The sequence below is a fragment of the Gymnogyps californianus genome, chromosome 1 (genome assembly GCF_018139145.2).
Source record: "Gymnogyps californianus isolate 813 chromosome 1, ASM1813914v2, whole genome shotgun sequence".
Lineage (NCBI taxonomy): Eukaryota > Metazoa > Chordata > Aves > Accipitriformes > Cathartidae > Gymnogyps > Gymnogyps californianus.
Window position 1 is genome coordinate 88,633,751 of NC_059471.1, and position 19,769 is coordinate 88,653,519.

Genomic DNA, 19,769 nt, shown 5'->3' on the forward strand with positions numbered 1-19,769 from the left:
TTTGGGTGAGGCTGTTCTGTATAAAAATGTATTAACTGATGTTAATTACATTCCTGTTCTTAAATTCTTGATCACTTAAAGTCCCTATCAGTATTTCTGTTGTTTTTCCTCAGGTTACTGTTAGACTAATGCATACAAATAGTTACATGGATCGTTCTGGTTTTCTTGTATAACTATTTCAAGGAAAATTAGCATTTTGGTAGATAGTGGGTCTCAGTCTTTTGAGGTAGCTTCAACTGTTGGGAAGTCCAGCAAGTAACAGATCTTCTTAGCTCTAATAGGACTATTAAGTTTAAACATTTGTTATATGAATATGCTGAATTTTGAAGGCCTATTAAGTATTTTATTGCTAACAAAACAAAAGATAGTTCTTCATCTTTATTTGCTACTAGACTGTTACTGTGCTTTTCCAAAATACAAGAAGTAGTTACACTTCCGTTTTTTTGTGCTGTAAACTATTTTGTTGTTTTCATCACATTATTGACTCAGTTCTATATTCTTAGTTAATATCTGTCTTAATTTTTCTTACCAGCAGCTGTCTGCTTTCAGTCTCCATTTCTTATACATCGGTTTTACACATTCTACCAAGTTAAAATTTGCTTACAATTTTCCTTACCTTAAGAAAAAGGACTTTCACGTTGATTGGAGCTGTTCTTTTACCCATATAAAATATAATCAGGTCATAATACTGGTTGCTAAGTAATCGCAGTCTTCTACTCCAGTCATTTAATTTTTCTTTACCTGTCGTAATGAAATTCAGAATTTGTTTCAGACATATAATTTTTTTTATTAAGTATTCTCTCTGGATTGTAGAAAATACCAGTTCTAGAGACTTGGGACAATGTGTATGTCTACCACAAACTCAAAGCAGCAACACCATAGCAGCAAAATTTTTTCTAGCAGGCAGGAAGTAACAAGTAACCTGGTCTGCTCTCAAGAGGTTGCAGTTGGAAAGCTCTCTTGGGCCGTACTAATTTCAGTATTGAGCTGTTGGCTTTAAAGGCCTTGCAGCTCTCAGTAGCAAGTAACCTTTTTAAAAAGGAGGGATAGTGTATTTGAAGGATCATACTTTACCTGCTGTTTTTATGCAGTTTGTTCTTCCTGAATGTGATTTACTAAAAAAAAGTTTAGTGTTATGTTAAAAAAAAAAAAAATTCTCTGCAACAGAAATGTCCTGTTTATTTCGCTTGCTGTGTCTGTCACCAATGTATAAGCAACAGAAAAGTCTCTTCCCCATTCTCAGACTTTTTAGTTCAATGAGTTTGACACAGGCCTGTATTTCTGTTGAGTTGGCTTTTTTTTTTTTTTAATGCTTACACAGAAGTATCAATTGCTTAAGGTCCATCTGGTTACTTTAGTTGGTGTCTAGAATAGTTTAGGTTGAAGAAACTCCTGGATGTCTTCTGGCCCAACCATTCCACTCAAAGCAGGTCTAACCTTGATGTTAGGTCAGGTTGTTCAGGGAGGTACTACAGTATATCTAAGCAAGACCACTGTGGGTGCAGACAGATCAATTTTGTGCAGCCCTTTTTCCTACTCTTAACGTGCCCCTATTCATCCTGAGTAGTCATGCAACCAGTTCCAGATGGTCATGTCCACTTCTGTGATAAAGGAGTAGTACTAGCTGGCTTCACATCAGTCCATTTGGAAATATTTTTAATAATTTATGTTTTACATAATTTGTTTCTATCTATATGAGTTCATGTAAGTTGTTATATACTGGGGGGTGCGGAGAGGGGGTTGGCTGCGTATCTTTCGGTTTGAGGCTCGGCAAGAATGGCAGCCAATCAATTGCACTGACTTGGTCCTTAGTATTTTCTTTGCTGCTGCTACCGTGGCTGCTATTACTTCTTAAAAAAAACAAAATAAAACAAAAAACTCCACTTTCTGTTGTTGTTCTCCCTGAACCCTTGTCCTTCTAATTTTTTTCTTACTAGCCTCAAAGCAGTTTTTAATAAAATTTACCATGTATTACTTTGGTGTAAGTTTTGAAAATTTAAGTTTTAAAGTTCTAAAACATTGCCACATTTTAGGTGTCTGGCTTGCCATTTTGCATGCCGGATCTGTCTAAAGCTGATTTCTAGCTGAAATTTTAACCTAAAATGGATTAGCATTTTTTCAAGATTAAGGAAAACATGTTGTTTCTATCTTAAACTAATCCACAACAGCTCTTCTGAGGTGCTGTTGTTCTTTTCTGGCTTCACTTAGATGCTTGAGATTGAGCAGATCAGCCTAGATTTTTGAGTGCTTTCTGTTCTTCAGGTCAAGTAGCAAATACACCCAATTTATAAGCCCTTGAAAAACTTAATGGAAAAGGCTATAAACTCTCTCTCTCAAAATTCCATCTCCCCCTGACCTCTCTTGGCATGACCTCTGGTCTGCATCTGGACAGTGTGCCATGTATGGAGATTCTCCCTCAAAAGATTTTCATTATTAATGTGGAGATTGATATGGCATTGAGTACCAGACGTTGCTGAAGAAATCAGTCTCTCCTAAAGAAGTGAAGAACAATGCAGTCTAACTGTAGTGGGAAAGGTGAATTAAGTCAAGGCCAGAGGGGAGGCAGAACAAGAGCTCTCTTTTCAAAAAGAGTAGGCAGATCTAAGGGAAAGTTTGAGGCACCTAAGGACTGCAGGAAAGAGTTGTGGGCAGGTGTTGAAAGTAGTTACAGAAATGGATGGGTAGCTGAGGGGAGGCTAAGGAAGAAGCCTGACCATCTCAGAACACTTACCAAAAGGTTTTTTGAGACTTTCAAGTGTCTTGCTTGATGCTCAGTTTAATTAAATAACAGTAGCAGGAAGAAAATGGAGTCATTTAAGGTGGAGTTAAGTAGGGCAGTATATATATTTATTATCTCAGAATAAAGTATGCTACAGATCTGTTTTAATTATTCCAAATCAAAGTGTTATAAAACCAGAAGTTGCAGTTGAAGTGTACACATCTTGATATATGAACCTGCCCAGTGAGGTCCACCAAGCAACAATTCATGCACAGTAGTGGTCATCTGAGGAGGAGTGAATGAGAAAGGCAAAAATCTGATATAATGTAAATCAGTTTAACTGAAGCCCGCAGGTGTGAAAGTGCTTGAATTATAATCACTTGCTTATTGCATGATATTGCAGTAAAAGCAGTGTTAAAGTTGTTCAGGTGACCTTGCCATACCTGAAATGCAGGTGCTATGGCTTTGAAGTCTTTAACATTTGGCTATGAGGAAGAGTATATACTTCATCCTTCCTTCTTCTTTTCTATTGGTTGTCTTTTGTCATCCTATGAAAATCCATTTAGATTTGATAATTTTACAAACCTTTAAGAAAATTTGTTAGTATGGAGCAGGAGCTAGGCATGATTTAAAAAAAAAAAAACAAGTATGATTGCAAGAATTGAGTATAGATGAGTAAAGAGACTAGAACTGGCACATGAGACTGGAGCTGGACCTGGGTGAATGTAGAGGAAACTAAAAGCAAAGAAGCTGAATTGAGTGTAATTGGCTGAATTAGAATATTCAAACAGGGTATCTGCTGGATAAGCACCTGGCTGGGCAGGTAGGCTTGAAATAGCACGAGGAGGCAAGCATGGCTGAAGATCGCCTGTGAAAATTTGGACAAGAAAAACAAGCAACTATATTTGAGTGTGATTGGTTTAATAAAAAAAGGAAAATATGAGAAAATTCCAAAGTCTTTGCCTGCCTCTGCTATTGACAAATACTAGGCAAAATGTGTAGCTTGCAGAGAAGGTGGAAATTCACTGTTATTATGGGTTACTCTGTTTATTTCAAGCAGCAAAATCTGTGTATTCCTTTAAACCCTATTTTGAAGAAGAATGGGCAGAAAAATGGAATTTTTCTTTTCTAATTTTTTTTAAATTGAAAAAAATAGAAGAGGGATCCTGATACTGCAGAGTTGGACATTTGAAAGCTGAAAAAATCCTAGAATGAATAGTGCTTACTGAATTTTAGTCCAGGTCATTTATGTATGATGTTATCCCATTCTGTCTTTTTTTCAGTACATTGCAGCCTGTAGGTTGGGCAGCACTCGTTAGATGAGCAGCTAGTCTTCATTTGTTTCTCTCCACTGCTTAGTGGGTGCCCTTTACCTTACCGAGTGCACTCTCTGAAACTTTGCCTAGAATTATTTATTTTTCTCATGGAGTTTTCTGTGGCGCACTTCACTGTAGGATCGAGTGGCTCTTAAAGAACATCTTTACAAGAGCCATGTAAAGCGAGGGGACAAATTATTATTTTTATTTCTCAGAGAAATGAGGCGTAGAGGAATGAACATCAAACATGTCCATAAGTTTGGGTGCCCACTTTGTGAAGCAAAGGACCTGATTTTTCAGAGTGTGTAATGTTGTGTAACTGCCTGAAGCACAGCTTTCAGGTTACAGTTGCGTCTACTCAAACTTCAGCAGTGTAGACCTTCAAATTTCAGTGAAAACAGACTACTTCCTCAGGTGATCGTTGCTTGTGAGTCCTTTCAATAAACTGGAAGTGACTTGTCCAGCAGCGTGGAGAATCTGTGTAGGAGAGGCAGTAGTGTGTTTCAGCTCCCTGGGGCTGCATTCAGTTGCCTTTAGCACTTTGTTTCCATTTCTTTCATTTTACTACATACTCTCCAGTGTTCACAGTACATAGGGATGCAGCAGTGGTCTTGTTCACTTTGCAAGCCTGTTTTATCCTAATGACAATCCAGTCCTTTAATGGGAATTAAAATATAGATGTGGTCCTTTAACTGTAAGTTGACACATGGTTTGTATGTCCAGGGAGCTGAAATGAGGATTACATTGGCTTCTGATTGCATGCTTCTTGCAGCTTGATGTATTTTTTCATACATTCTGTATGTGAACATACAGTGAACATGCATTGCTAAAGGGTGCCATTGCATTTTGTAGGAACCATATGCATACATGTGATGACAGAATTTGGCCTGTATAAAGACATAACTTGTGTTTATTAATGTTATCGTGAAAATTAAGCTCTCAACCATTCAGTCAGTTCACTGTGGCTTAATAAATGTTTGAGTACAGAACTCATGCTCCAGTAATATATAGCAAATTTATTGTGAAGTCAATTAGTAACATGTTTTAGACTGTTTTCAGCAGTTTTTTTCTTAAGCAAAATTATTTCTCTATATTTGTAACATATTTCTGAAATAATTGGTTTTAATGTGGCTTCTTGAAGTTTTAATAGAAGCCTATATTGTAACAGTAAGTTCCTTACAATTATAAAGAAAATCAGTTAAGTTAAAAATTATTAGTTTATTAAGTATATAATACTATTCATAGACAAATGTTTTAATACAGTAGGTATTCTGTTAGAAATCAACCGATCTGATAATTTTAAGATAATTTTTTTTCTTTTTAAGCAGTTGCTTCCTCTCAGATTTTGGATTTTAATCATGACTTGACTTAAGCTTTCATGTCTTACTAATGCTGCCAGTGAGAGAACTTGAGCAGTGAGTAGTTTACTTATCTGCTATACAACAGCTGCTAATATTTAAAAAAAATAAAAATTTAAAAAATGCCGTCTCATCTTTAGGTCCACTGTGGACAAAAAAAGCAAAGGCAGATAAGATGACTGTAGCTACCCTGTCTGCTTGGCACTGTCTTCCTCCTCCTCTCTCTCTCTCACTTTCAGTTTTTAGTGTAATGAAGAGCAGGAGAACAATATTCTGTAATTAAGGATTCCATTAAGTTGAAGAAAAGAGCAAATGGAGTTGTTTGTTCTCCTAGCTGAAAAAATTTGTCTGGGGTGGGGGTTAGTGGTAGTAGTGTAGAAAGAGAGAGAGGTGGGTGGAGAGACTAAGTCAGGGCTGTTTGTTGAATATACTGTTAAGGACTGTTACCATCCTAATTAATCAAGTTAGAAATTACAGCTGTAGTCGGTTTCCCCCCAATTCTTGTTATCAATTTTCTTCTCTTTTGAGACAAAGCAAATATAAATTTTGTGTTCATTTGTCATTCGTTCTTTGACTTCAGCATCTCTGAAAATAACAATGTAGCACAAAAGACCAGTATTTACCTAGTTGTAATGTGGGTTGCCATGGTGTTTTGCAAATTATTGCAATTATGTTCACCATGCGAGTCGCCCTTGGTAACTGGCGAAAAAACTGATAATCCTGTTTTGAACAAAAGGTCAAATTGCTGAATAGAAAGTCTTGATTAACTAAAAGATGTACAAAGTGGAATTATTTCCTACCATTCAGAAATAGTTCTTGATCGGGTTTGGGGGAGGGGGTGAGTAAGTACATCTGATTACTGAAGTACAAAGCATTGAAAGGATGTTGTCTTGAGCCTTTCATGTAGTCTTAATGGTGGCTTTTTTGTCAAATTTACCCATTTGCGGCATTGAAAGAGGCAGCTGCATTTAAGCTTGAGAGATGGTGCTTTTTCAAGAGTTCAGTGCATGGAAAGTTCTCAGCAGTATCTGCAGTTTACTATTAGACCTTCGGCTATTAAAACTGATGTGCTGCATTTGAGCCCATAGCTCTTGGTGCTTGTAAAACCCTCTGACTGATGATCTAATAAAGTGCTCTTACCGGACAATCTCTGATCAGATACTTTAGAAAAAAATAAAAAAAAAATAACCACAGCTCTGAAAAGGATGGGGGTAGAAACACATGGCTATACTGAAAAGTTTGCTTTTGTAATCTGCAGTGGAAATATTAGTAAATATTACTTTATTTTCAGTTTAAGTACTTCAAAGGGCCAACATATTGCTCCAGAAATTATTTCTATTTACATTTACAAAAGTAAAAATTAATCTGAAAAGATTTAAAAGTTCTTCATAATCACCAGTCCTCAACAATTACATACAAATATATAGAGGGAGTGGTCCTCTTCCCATCATCGTATTCAAAATACTGTGATGGATTTCTTGTGCTTTAATGCTGTGAATTTCCTTTCCTCTTTCCTATTTTTTTTCCTGTTGGGGGGAGGGAGGGCAAGGGAAGAGGTGAAGAGGATTAAGGGTTTTTCTTTTTTAATTATTCTACTTTTTGTTTTTAAATAGCTACCTGGAAATTAATTCTTAAAACTTTGGAGAGCCTGTGTGAGAGCAGCATGAAAGCAAAGTAAACCTGAACAAGTTTGTGGGTTTACATTCTGCATCACCTAGCAACCCCCCGGCTCAGCCAGTTCTCTTGTCTGCCCCCAGTCCTGTTTACAAACCATTCAGACTGCTCTTCGAAACCATGGAAGATATTCAGTTTCATTAGTGCCATTCTCAAGGAGAAAATAATTAAACTTAAATGAACAAACACTGCTTAGTGATGCTTTAAACTTTTCTAGTTTAAGGTGACCAGACTGTTGAGACCGCTTTCTCTGCCATTACCTTTCACTCCATTGAGCTCCTCTAAACTTATGTATCTATGTATGTATGTGCATTATCATTTTTAAAGTTTTCAGAACTGTATTAACTCCTTCAGTATTTAGAGATGCTTATAACCATATTGCAAAGATAAATGTTTCACATAAACAATCTTTTTGTCTCTTTACCAACTTGAAATGTATACTTGAGTTGACAAACCTTACTGTTACTGCCATGTACATGAGTAAAATCTCGGTGTGTTCTGTATTACGTCTAATGTCATATTGAACTTCCTGCAAGACAAGTTTGTGACAGAGGAAAAAATTCAAGAATTGTAAAAATGTTTAAGGGGAGAGGGAAGAGGACAGAATTGGGGGGGGGGGGGGAAGGGGAGTAGAGTGGTTTTAGCTTTCTAACAGAAGTAGAGGCACAGATTTTAAGAAATCTTGAGTTCTTACTGTTTGTATGTTGCCAGATTCTTTAACAAGCAATGCATGGATGGGCTGTATGAACTCTTTATGCTTTGTTGACAGCTGACAGACAAAGTAAAATTTTTTCTGAAGCAAGGTACTGTACTTAGTTGTGACCTATTATAGCCTAAGAATATGGCTTGCTTTAAGTTGTATGAATAGGGAGGGTATTTTGCAGAACAGAGTTGAATATCCTTCTAGAGGTTTTAGCTCTCCATGCAGAAATACATAAGATAGCTTTCACTGATCCTTTTCTCAATGTAGTTTTCCATATGTAGTCATTTCAAGTATGCCTTCTCTCAGTTGCTTGCTTGGAATCCAGTTTAGCTGTTTTCAGATTGTCTTAAGTAAAATAAAATTGTTGATAATTGCTGATTCTCTTTGTGAGTGGTATGTTAGCCTGTGAACACTTGTGCTCTACTTTTTAATGTTTTGGGGTGTGTATTTTGGTGCCTAGAACCTTATTTTACTGAAAATAAGAAGACCAAGGTGTTGGCTTTGATGTGAAGTAAAGCAGAACATACTTGCTAATTTAGTTTATAATGTACAACTGTTAAGGTTGGAATTTGTCCACTCGTGGTGCTATTACATGTGTTTAAATGAAGGCCACTGTTTGCATCAAACCTATCATAAGGGTTTGGAGTGCTCTATTATCCTTTCAGCAGGCTGATGACAGAGCCTGGTCTTTGCACAAATGAGATCAATAAGTTTCAAATAACTTGTATGAAATGACATGTGACTGTACATTTAAAGATGTCTTTTTTAAAAAAATCAATTTTGAATAACATGTAAAACTCTTACATTGACCTACAAGATATTTTTCACTTCTGTCTTGTTTGATAATTTTGTGTAAAGCATTTTTTACGTTAGCTTGAGCATTTGGGTTCTTTTTTGGGGGAGTAGGGTGCATTTCTTGCTTCTTCTGTTATCTCCTGCTTTGATTCCCTCCTCCCCGCCCCCCCCCCCCGCCCCCCCCAAGACTTTTAATGGTCAAACTGATATGACAGATACTGCTGAGAGTAGTATTTTCTAGAGATTAATGAAGCTTTCTTTCAGTCTTAGGTGGTTTCTTTCAGATTTTTTTTTTTTTCAGTTCTGGATTAGAAAGCAGTTCAAGTTCTATTATTTTGGAGTATCCAAATCACAAAATATCATTCTTGAAAATCTACAAACTTTCATTTTCAGTAGCCTAGAAATAGGCATATGAGATTTTGTGGTTGACTTCACATCACAAAAGCAATGCATTACTGATAGGACCTTCAGGTATGTGAGTACTGAAAGAACTCCTAAAAAATATGCTTATGGGACAAAATTTTGTTGTAGGCTAAATCCTCTCAAGTTCATGTCCATTTTCCATAATATCCAAAAGGAACTAGGTTTGGGTCTTTTCTTTGGATGTTTTAGATCAGAGCAGTTGAGTGCAAAAGGTGAGCTTCACTTTTCGTAATGGCCATCTGGAACCAACATCAGTGCTTCTATCGTTCTAGTATCATCAGCTTTTTCAAGATAGAAGGACACTTTGTGTTCTTCTGAGAAAGTCAGGTAGTATTTATTTCCTCTCTCATGCTTTCTTTAAGGTAGCAAGTTAGTGTAGCTACATTGCCCTCAATTACAGTTTGTCTAGTTGCTTTGGACCTTCACAATCTGGTCCTTCAAAGGTGTGGTTCCCATTGACTCCAGTTGCCGTTGAGTTAGTTTGGGCTGGCAGCTTTCCAGTGGGGAACTGAGACAACAGATATGAGTGTCTCTGAGAACAGGAGGTTTCAGTAGATATTATTTTGGAGAGGATATCCTTCTCTTTTACCAGCAATACTGTCTCATTGGGTGGTAAAGTGATCATTTGCCTTCCACTAGGAAGTAGTTGGCTAAGATGCTTCAATTTGATAACATCCTTTAATGTGGTTCCTGTGATAATAATACTGGATATATAACCAGCCATCTCCAGGATCTGTACTGCTTTGTAGTAGTACACTTTCAAAAGCAATTCATATCTCCTTGTTACTATTCTTTCATTTAAGAGACCATTTTGTATTTTTCCTGAAAGATCGCATCTATCCATTAATCAGCCTGGATAATGCTGAATTCAGGAGGAGCAGAATGAACCATCCAGGAAAGGAATTTCCTTTCTTTATAAGAGTTTTTTATCCACTCCATCCCACAGCTGAATTCAGATCAGTTATATAGGCCAAAACTCAAGAAGCCTGAAAATGAGGAAGTGCTTCGAAAAGAAATTGAAATCATATCTTCAACTTCAATGGAAGTGAGGCAGCATGAAATGGAGTGTGAAATGCCATGGTCCCTGTTTACTTTTTCCCTAAATTGGATGATCAGGTAGCATCAGACTCTAAAAATACTCATACCAGGAAATGTAACCTATTTTTTCTGGATGAGGAACTAGCTACAATATTTATTGTATAGAAAAAGAAAAATGAATGTGAAGTCAATGGCCAAGTGCGAGTTGATAAAATAGTTCCTCATCTTTACTTGTATCCGAATAGTCATATACCACACTGGATCTATGATCAGGTCTCTTAATGCACTATAGTTAGCTTTATGTATAAATTTCAGGAACAAATTTCAGTCGTCGTTACTATAATAGTTACTATTTGCATTGCTTCTTGGAATTTAAAGCCAAATGTCCACAACACCTAACAAAATACTGGAGAACATGGAGTAAGCATTCCCTGGGTAAGGGATTTAAGCTGTAGGATAAATTTATAAAGGAATTTATGCAAACCTAAGGTGCTTCACCATTCTAAGCATATACTGCAATATCTTTCCTTTCAGCTAGAACAAGCTTGACAGCATGTTTAACATGGTACCTATCCCACTTAAAATAAAAAGACAAAAGCTCTAGTCAGCCAGCATCAATAATAGACTCTTGACCCAGCTCCTTTTGTAAAACAATTTATTTGAAGAGTCTGTGAAAATATCAAAGGAATTTATTATTGGGAGATGACTAAATGTTACAGTTAGGACAGCAGCATAAAGCCTTAAAACATTCTCAAAGATCATCTTTGTTTTATACACTCAAATTTGAATATAAATACATTAGATAACTTAGTTTTAAGAGATTTTTGACTTAAAAGTTTCAGTTATGCCTGGCAGTTCAAGAGAACTTGCACACATTCTTCATTTTCAAATTCTTTTACATTTTGAAATTCTAGGATGAAATTCGGACATATCTTTTCTCTAGTAAGGGATCTCTTGAACCTAACATTAGGGCTTCTGACTTAGTACAATTTGATTTCTTTGTAGTAACATATTAAAGAAGTGGCGAGAGCTTTTCCAGTAATTTCATGTTAAAATTTTGACAAAGTGGAGAAGAAGGCTGGAATGACTAGTATATCAATAACAATGTGTATCTAAAAAATACTTTGAGATCTAAATATGTCTGAACCTGCTTATTGAAGAGGCTTTGCAGGTCCCCTAGATTTCTTTCAAAGATAAGATGAGATCTTTCTCATGGTCTCACAAATATACTTTTTTATTAGTGCTTGGTATCTGGTTTGCTTGTGGAATATCAAGCCTTGCAGGATCCTGAAAAAGCTGCTGACCCAGAATTCTGCATCACTGATTGTATCTAACTCCATTACTCTGGTTTTTAGGGTTGATTTGCATGATTCGTGTCAATAGAGAGTGCCTGCTGATTCCTTATCAAGGAGATCATCATTGATAGGAAAAATGTCAAAACAGACAAGATGCTCCACCTGTGAAGCTGCAGGCCCACCTTCTATTTCCAGAGCTAACTTCTGGTAGTAGTCTTTATAGAGCTAAAAAAGTCTGTTTCCTCAGAGAAGTTGGCGGTTACATGATTTTATAAAGGCTTCATTTCTGATGGTGGTCATTTTGCTAGGGGGTGAGGAAGGAAGGAGGGAAGGAAGCCTGATGGCTCATTTTCCATATATGATGCTCTTCTGTGACAGGATATTCTTCCTGGTTTCCCTCAAATTTCTTTCTGACAAGATTATCTCCAAATTTCACCTTGATGAAGAATTTACTTGTCTTTTCTTTCGCCTGTCCAAACAGTGTGGGTGACCAAGAGGTAGGTTTTTAGACATCATGAGGTGTTCCTTTCATATGTTGATCCAGTCTTTTATAAGTTCAGACAATTCAGTCTCCAAGTTGTTTGTATTAGTAGCTACAAGTTCCAAAGGAGTGTCTGTCTCTGCTCAGGCTGTCTAGGAGACGTAGACTTGACTGAGTCAGATGTCTTAAGATATCACCTGTGTGGAGCTCTCCTGATCAAAGTGTTCTCCACTGAGTCTACTTTGCTAGTCTCACTGATAAATTACTCCATCCATAAGATTGATCAAGCAACTATCTGATGTATCTTTGTGCTCGCTCTGGAAGGACAATCAGGATGAAGCAGCTAACTGGAAGCAGCTAGAGAAAGTATATGAAGCAGGCAGGCACCAGTATACCGCAGAGTTACTTTTTCCTGCAGATGAGAATAGTGTGTTTCTGATTATGCCAATCCTAGCCTCATCAAGTCCTCCATCTTAAGAAACCCATTCAAAAATTGAATGAGTCCATGCCTTTCTTGTGTCTAGCAGCAGTAGAACTGGTTTCTTTATAAGAGAGGTCTTCTGAGGTTTTTACCAGGTACATTTCCCCATGAAAAACTGGGATGTTGCCTGAGGAACCTGAGTTATGCTGGACTTCACATAGCTAAGTGGGTAAAGTTTCCGGTGTGAAATCTTATTTCACTATTTATGATAGCATCCCTGATCTGAGGGGATTTCTTCTTGGGATTGTAGCAGTGGCAGGTAGGTGTCACTCAAGTCTGTGTTGTGTACTGAAATTCCAGTGCATGGCACAAGTTCTCACACTGCCATTCAGATTTTCATTGCTGCTGAGATTTCACCAAGATGGTGCAAGTGCATTGGATCAAGTCGGTGTTATCACTAGAGTATTTCTTTGTTCTGAACAGGCAAAAAAGCAGATTAGAAGTTGGAATTACTTAAAAGTAATTGGGTTTCTGGTACACAGCAGAAAAACTTTCCTGACTTTACAGCAATAGCTCATCTTTAATTTGATATTGCTACCACCTTTGGTGTTTCAAGTGTGAAATTGTGATGTAATTCTCAAAAGATGTAGCTACTACTAATAGCCAAAACACTTGCCAAAGAATGTGCAAACAGAGGTTTTGGCTGAAGTTCTAATTCCTGAGATGCTGTATACTACTAAGGAACGTTTGTCTATCTGCTCCCCCAAACATTCAGATATTTACAGAAGACACAGACAGGTGGAACAGGGAGAACACACCTGCAATGTAAAAAAGTTATTGCAAGTGGAACTGATAAGCTTCAGGTCACAGAGTCAAGTCTGCTGTTGCCATGAGAAACTTCATATATAATATTTCATAAAATCATCTATCTTTTAACATTGCATGGGGGTATCAGTAGATTTGATAGTTTACCCAGTAATGCAATATTGGTGGAACCTCATCCTTCCAGGGGATTTAAAGCCACTTCGACCAGATTTGCCCTGTTAGGCAATGCTATCCATAATAATGGACATTGGCAGGAAAATGGGGTTTGAAGCTTCTGACCTTGGAACTAGTGGAAATAATATGTTTTTGTAAGAGTAGTCTGAAAGGAGAGGTCGGTTTTGAAGTTAGAGTAGCTTGATCAGTAACTCACAATGATGCCTGAATCAGAAAATTTTCATCTCACATTCAGCCTTCCAAAAGTTGGTTTGCTGATCAGTGACATGACCAGCAAGCTTTTGCTGGTTGACTAGGAAAGTATGTCCAGTTTGTGTTCCTGCACTTCCCTTCTGGCAGGTTTGATGATTTAAGGTGATAATTTCAGCTCTGCAGTGAGGAAGCCATGGATTTTGGATCTAATGTGCTTGAGGTTAGATATCCCAGCCATCTGGAGACTGGACGTCATCCACCAAGATCCCATTTTCAAAAATCCACGGTAAGATTGTCTTCAATGGAGAGTAAGATTGTAGAGAAGCAAGCACTAATTACATTTTAAATTCAACTCCAAAGTGACTGATAGTGACCTCTGAATAATTTTCAGTGCTTGCAGCTTTCTTCTTTTTACTACTGCATTTTTTCATTCCATGTGAACTTTTAAAGCATTGTAGTCTCCCAGCATCCAGACTGACTGAAGGCAGGAACAGATACAGAACTGAAGTGTCATAGGGAAGCACATCCAGTCCTCTACTGTAGCAGGCAACCAGGCTACATTGTGAAACATAATTTATAAAAACTATTAAGATAAAGCTCAATAAATGTATGTTGTTGACTCCTGCAACTTCTGTTTGAAAGGCTGTTCCAAAACCACTTGCCTCTGTATTTTGGGGTAATATTTATAATGCTTGTTGATCACTAGAATGTGAGAGGCTAATTCTCAAGAACAGACTTACAAAGAAAGAAAATTACTTTTGACTTGCAAATTTCTCCCCATTAGCTACAGTTTGTGGACATAGTACTCTTCAGGGATTTTCTTTTATATTGTGCATTTACTTCAGGGGTTTTTTTTTGCATACATTTTTTGTATTTTAAAATGAACTAAGCGTTTGTGGACAGAATGTTTGGAAATGCTAGTTGCTCCCCCCCCCCATCAACTTGTATTTCGTTTCCCACAGTGTTGCAGATACCAAGTAGAACAAAACTGAAGGTTTCCTATTATGATCTTGTTTGATCTATTGAAAATTAATTTACAGACTCAGTGATAGCTGCTGGGAAATGAAGGATTGGTTTTGTTTGGTCAGTGAAGATGACAGGCATGGATCAAATAAGGGTTAACAATAATGCACTTGAACAAATTGAATCAGAACATAATACATGTATTGAATTTGATTGCAACATGCATGTCCATGGAAAAGTTTTTTTGTTTAAACCAAATCAAGGCTATGGCTTAATTATCAAAGCAAAACAAGAGACATAAAGAGCTACATGTTTCTGATACTGCTTTTTTCAAAAATAGCTCCCTTCACACAGTTATCTACATGTTTAATTTCCATGCATAATAGCAACAGTTATTGTTGTCATTTGTTAAGAGAGATTAACAGATAGTAAGTACAAACAAACGCAAATAAGGCCTGAATAGAGAGGTGACAAAGAAGAAAAGACCTCTTTTAATGTTAATTATAACTGGTAGGAAGTCTATACAAATGACATTAACTGTTTTCGATATGAATTGAAGGGACATTTAGTTAGTATCTATGTAACACATTCGGGTTTTTTATTGTAGGCAACAACTTAGATCTCCATTCTTTAAATACAGTTTATTGAGAAATGTACTGTTCAGTGAAAGCTGTATGTTTTGATCATTATTTCTTAGTAGTTGAAAACACATATAATAGTAAGCTGTTGAATTTGAATGCTTATTTTTATCCTAAGATATTGTTTTTAGTTTAAGCAGGGTTTTTCAGTCTTTTTTCACCTGTATTTTGTGACCAGCAAAGTTCCCAGCGCTTTCTTCAACAGTGACTGCATTAGACCGAAACAATTGCGTAAAGAAACTTGCTTCAAATGTCATTATTCAATGGTAGTTTGGGTGGACTATCTATGCGTTCCCTTATAAGACAATAGAAGCAGTACCTTGCAAGTGGTGTAGTCCTTTGTTTCTTAATTGTTAGCTAAAAATGCCAATAGGTGGCAGAAAACACACTGTTACTTTTATCATGCATTATTTTCATGGTTGTCTATTTTTGAGTATTCTGCTCAGCTGAAGTTGGGATGCTGCTCCCATTCCAGGCTTTGTTTTTTCAGTTGCACTTGCATTCCCTAACTAAATACCTTACTATCTGGCAGTTTCCATGCTTTGTTTTTCTAGTATAATAAATTGTTTTAAAGTTCAAATGTAGTCATTCAATATGTTTTGAGTCATGAGTGTTCTCTTTGTGCACACAGAATCTTTTCATAGTTACAGCTGAAACAATTATGCTCTTAAACAGGAGGGTTTTGGAATGGATGAGGACACCCTCCACGCCTCCCCCTGCCTGGGCTGTGTATTTTAAGGCCCTGTTTGTGTCAGGCTGCTACCAGATGTTTCATAGGAAGGTAGAGATGCCACATAATAAGCAAATATGGCATAAACAGCTTTCCACATAGCTGACAGAGCATAGCTTTTGTCTCTAAGAATTAACTTAATGGAAGATTTGTGACAATTCATTATCCTTTCCAGAAATGTTTGTGTGTTTTCCCTCACAGTGGCTCTAATGATATTCTCAGTACTCACATAAGCCTGAAGATCTCAATGCTATTCTTGAGTAGCTTTTTTCAGTAGAAAGTTATTCCATGTCTATTAAAATTGAGTTATTTAAAAAATGTGAGGCAACAGATTAACACCTTCCTCTTTTAGAAGTAAATCTTAGGTTCCTTTGCAAAACCAAAGCTAAGGACTAGCTTTTTCACTTGAGACTTATTTGTGTCTGCTGACTCCAGAAGACACAGGTCAGGTGTCTGTTAGGTCAGGTCCTAAATTAGGACTTTTCATGGTGAAGCATCTGCTGATGAAGTAGCTCAGTCTTGTTGCACGGTGTCTATCTTTCTAGTGTCACTTGTGAAATATTTGTCATAAATAATTTGTATGTGACAAGGATAGTGGTACTAGGACTGCTAGGGCAACAGTTGTGCAAGAGACCAAAATTAAATCCACAGAAGATTTCTGAATTCTTGGAATTTTCTCACTGTGCAGTATTAAATATGTAATGATTTACATTGTTAATCTATATAACAATAAAACTTGAACATAATGATCAGATACACTGATCATACTGTTTCCAAAAAGCTTGCTCTGACATTAGGTGTACCCTTATTTAATTAAGAGAGTCTAGAGCAGGGTTTGCCTCCTCCCAAAATCTGTTAGGTGAATTGCTTTTTGGAGATGCTTTTTTCTTCCTCCATTTGCTATAAACGGATCATAGGGTGACCAGCTTAGACTGGGTATCAGGCTTTTAGATATCCAAAGTTGGGTGACATAAACCCTAACGGCATATCTTAATGGACTCCTTCCATTTCTGCATTACGGACTTGAGCACGCATTTTAGGTAGTGCTATATACCTTGCTGTTGGCGTGAAGTTCCCCACAAAGTTTTTCTGGTCTGCCCACATGGGCGTAAAAGCTCTTCTCTGCAAGAGCAACAGGAAGTGTTTTGATGGGCTTGGCACCGAGTGGGATAATACTGAGGTTATGACATGGCTGGAGAAATGCTGAAAGAAGAGAGGTCTCTAGAATAAATGAAGTTATTTGGAAAGGATTTGAGGTTTCATCTTAACAAACAAACAAACAAAAATGAATCAGACTTCTAGCACTTTTGAACAAATTATAGAAGAATGCATTTTTAAGTTGAAGAAAGGGATAAAGCTGACAAACATGAAAGAACACAGTGTTCAGGTTATCTGATCCTTTAGAGAACAAGCTGCAAAAACAAACAAAAAAATCTCTGCATACTCCAGTAAATGATAGGAAAGACATTGACAAAAATTTAAAAAAAAAAAAACCAACAACCACCAAACATAAAACAAAACTTTTAAAAGTAGACATAGTCAAATCCCATTTTAACAAGGTCTTGGAAAATGGAAAACTAGAGTTTATGTATTCCTCCACGCAAGTTCCAAAGCATTCGAAACAGTAACTCAAATATCTAACTTAAATTAAGCTACTGACATAGTGAATCAGGACGCTGGATTACTGAGGTACAAAATACAGATACTGTTTTGGCCATGCCGGTGAGGAAAGAAAACATGTCATGTCTTGTTAACAAATTTGCTTTGCCGGCAAACCAGAATCTCGAGGAAATGAAAGCCAGAAAAGGCATATAGTTGCAGACTTTCATTATTGACTTGTAACCAAGATGGTGATAGTGACAATAGTGCTCTGAGTGGAGCTGTGGAAACTGGAAGGGTAGGAAACATGATAATAATTGGAAACCTGAATTGCCACCATGGAAATTAGGTAGAAGTCATTGCCAGAGCATAATGTTGGGACAGCTTGTTAAATAGCCAGTGAGAAGGGGAGCAAGCAACTTCTTGAGTTGTCCTCTGATTCATAATATTTCTGTCACAGTACCGGGAATCCTGGTATGGTTAGATTAAACTTCTTTGCAGGAGCAACAAAAACAAATTTTGGAAACAGAGGCAAAAATAAACAGTCACTATTCCCAGCAGAGACATCAACAGCTGATAATCATGACAGTGCTGAGCTGCTCAGAGGTGGTAAAAGCAGGAACTGTTTGAGAAGAGTTGCAGAAAGACCTTGTGGTACCAAGTTGACTTGTCAGCTAACAATGGAAGATTAAATCCTCTTCCAAGTAATGTTAAGTGATGCAGATGCTAAAAACCCAATCTTAATTTTGCATACAATGTGTGTATTGATTTACTAGTGAAGAATAAAATTATAATTCTTCAATAATATTAAATATCTTTCTGGAATGACTGCTCAATGCTCAAATGCTCAGTAGTGCTCCAGGCAAGCAAAACTTGAGAAAAGAAAGGAGCAGAGAACAAGATGGTAAATACCATCTTGTTTCTGTATAAATTCATGTTCGTTTAGCATCTTGAATACAGTGTGCAATACTGGTTTCATCTTCCTCCCCATTAGTCCCATTTTCCCCCACCCCCTCATTTCAAAAAGGACCTGGAAGAGATTCAGAGAAGGGCAACAAAGATGTGGACTGGTTTCCGTGCAAGGAACAACTAAGTAAATTAGGACTGTGGTTTGGAAAAGAGTTTGATTGCGGATGATGTGATGGAGGTCTGTAAAATCGTGAGTGACATGGAAAAGGTGAATGCAGAATGATTATTCCTAGTATCTCCTGATACAAGAACTAGAAGGCATTAAAAAAAATTTTTTTTTTTAGTGTGTTCAAGAAAAATAAGATACTTTTTCATATAGGGTGTAGTTGTTCTGCAGGATGTTGTAGATGCTAAAAGTTTACATTGGTTCGAAAAGCACTTGAAGTTCATTGGGATGGGGGTAGTAATGCATCCATCACCACTGAATATAGAGACAATGATTCAGGAGGTCCTTGAGCCATGTCCAGAAGCTGGGAAAATCTTCTAGAAAACTTTTACTGTGTGCTTTCTCTTATGTTGTTCCTTAGGGAATAGTACCTGCTATTGGTGGGTTTTAGGGATGAGGTGTGGCATTGGTTTATCCTATGGTTGACCTGGTACAAAAGGTACGTCCTTACCAATCCCAGAAGCATTCTTTCTTTCGTGCTCTTAAGAGAAGCCTTTTGCATTGTCTCCCTGAGCTGACATAGAGCAAGCTGGTTCAGATTTTATTTCATTTTAACTCAGTAAAATGTTAGTTTTTCCTAAATGAGTCAGTTTATGTTGAAGTCTCAATAGCTTTGTATAAAAAAAAATATTTTAAAAGAAAAACAGAAAAGAAAGAAAGCTTCTGGCTGTCATTAGAAAACCTAAAAGTTAAAACTGGTTTTCCCCTCTAAAGCGCAAGCAAGGAAATGGCACTTTACTTTAAAATTTAATTTGTTACAGGTCTCTGGAGTGTCTTGTTGTCTGGTCTACATAGTTGTATAAAATAATTCTGTTACATGTTAACATTGTCTGAATTGGAGAAGAGCAGAGGTTTCAGTATATTTCGAGGAAGGGATGACTGCAGTGTGCAGAATGTGAGATTTTGAAGCAAGACCAGCTTTGTTCTCCACCATTGATTGTGTTACATTAAACAAGGACCTTCATCTATTTATGCAAATTATAGCATCAGCTTCACAGAGGACATTAAAGTTGGGATTTTTTTCTTCCTTCAGTATGATTCATTGTTTAGGTGGGGTAAAAAGAAGCTATAACTTGAATTTATGGTAAAAATATATTTCTTCTATGTTCTCCCTTTCTGCAGGGTTGGTTAATATGTGAGGAGCCAACTTGCCAGCATCGAACCCGGCGACTTCCCCTAAATTTTTCCCGGAGTGGCCCTGTGTGCCAGGCCTGCAGGAAGGCTGTTCTGAGACCAGAGGTGAGTGTTTTAGGACAAAGCTTTGACAGTCGTGGGGCAGGATTCTCATGA

The 19,769-nt window shown here is 37.1% G+C and overlaps 1 protein-coding gene across 4 annotated transcripts in view; it reads left to right on the forward strand.

The window, feature by feature from the left end:
- POLA1 (DNA polymerase alpha 1, catalytic subunit) overlaps positions 1 to 19,769 on the forward strand; it is a 207,725-nt gene that overhangs the window by 120,667 nt on the left and 67,289 nt on the right. For 3 of the 4 annotated variants that reach the window (XM_050905507.1, XM_050905517.1, XM_050905524.1), the window contains one exon: positions 19,602 to 19,718. In XM_050905507.1, coding sequence (XP_050761464.1) covers positions 19,602 to 19,718 — 117 coding nt within the window. Of the gene's footprint in view, positions 1 to 7,006; positions 7,616 to 19,601; positions 19,719 to 19,769 lie in introns of those variants that run through there. The other variant, XM_050905538.1, reaches the window with a different exon arrangement.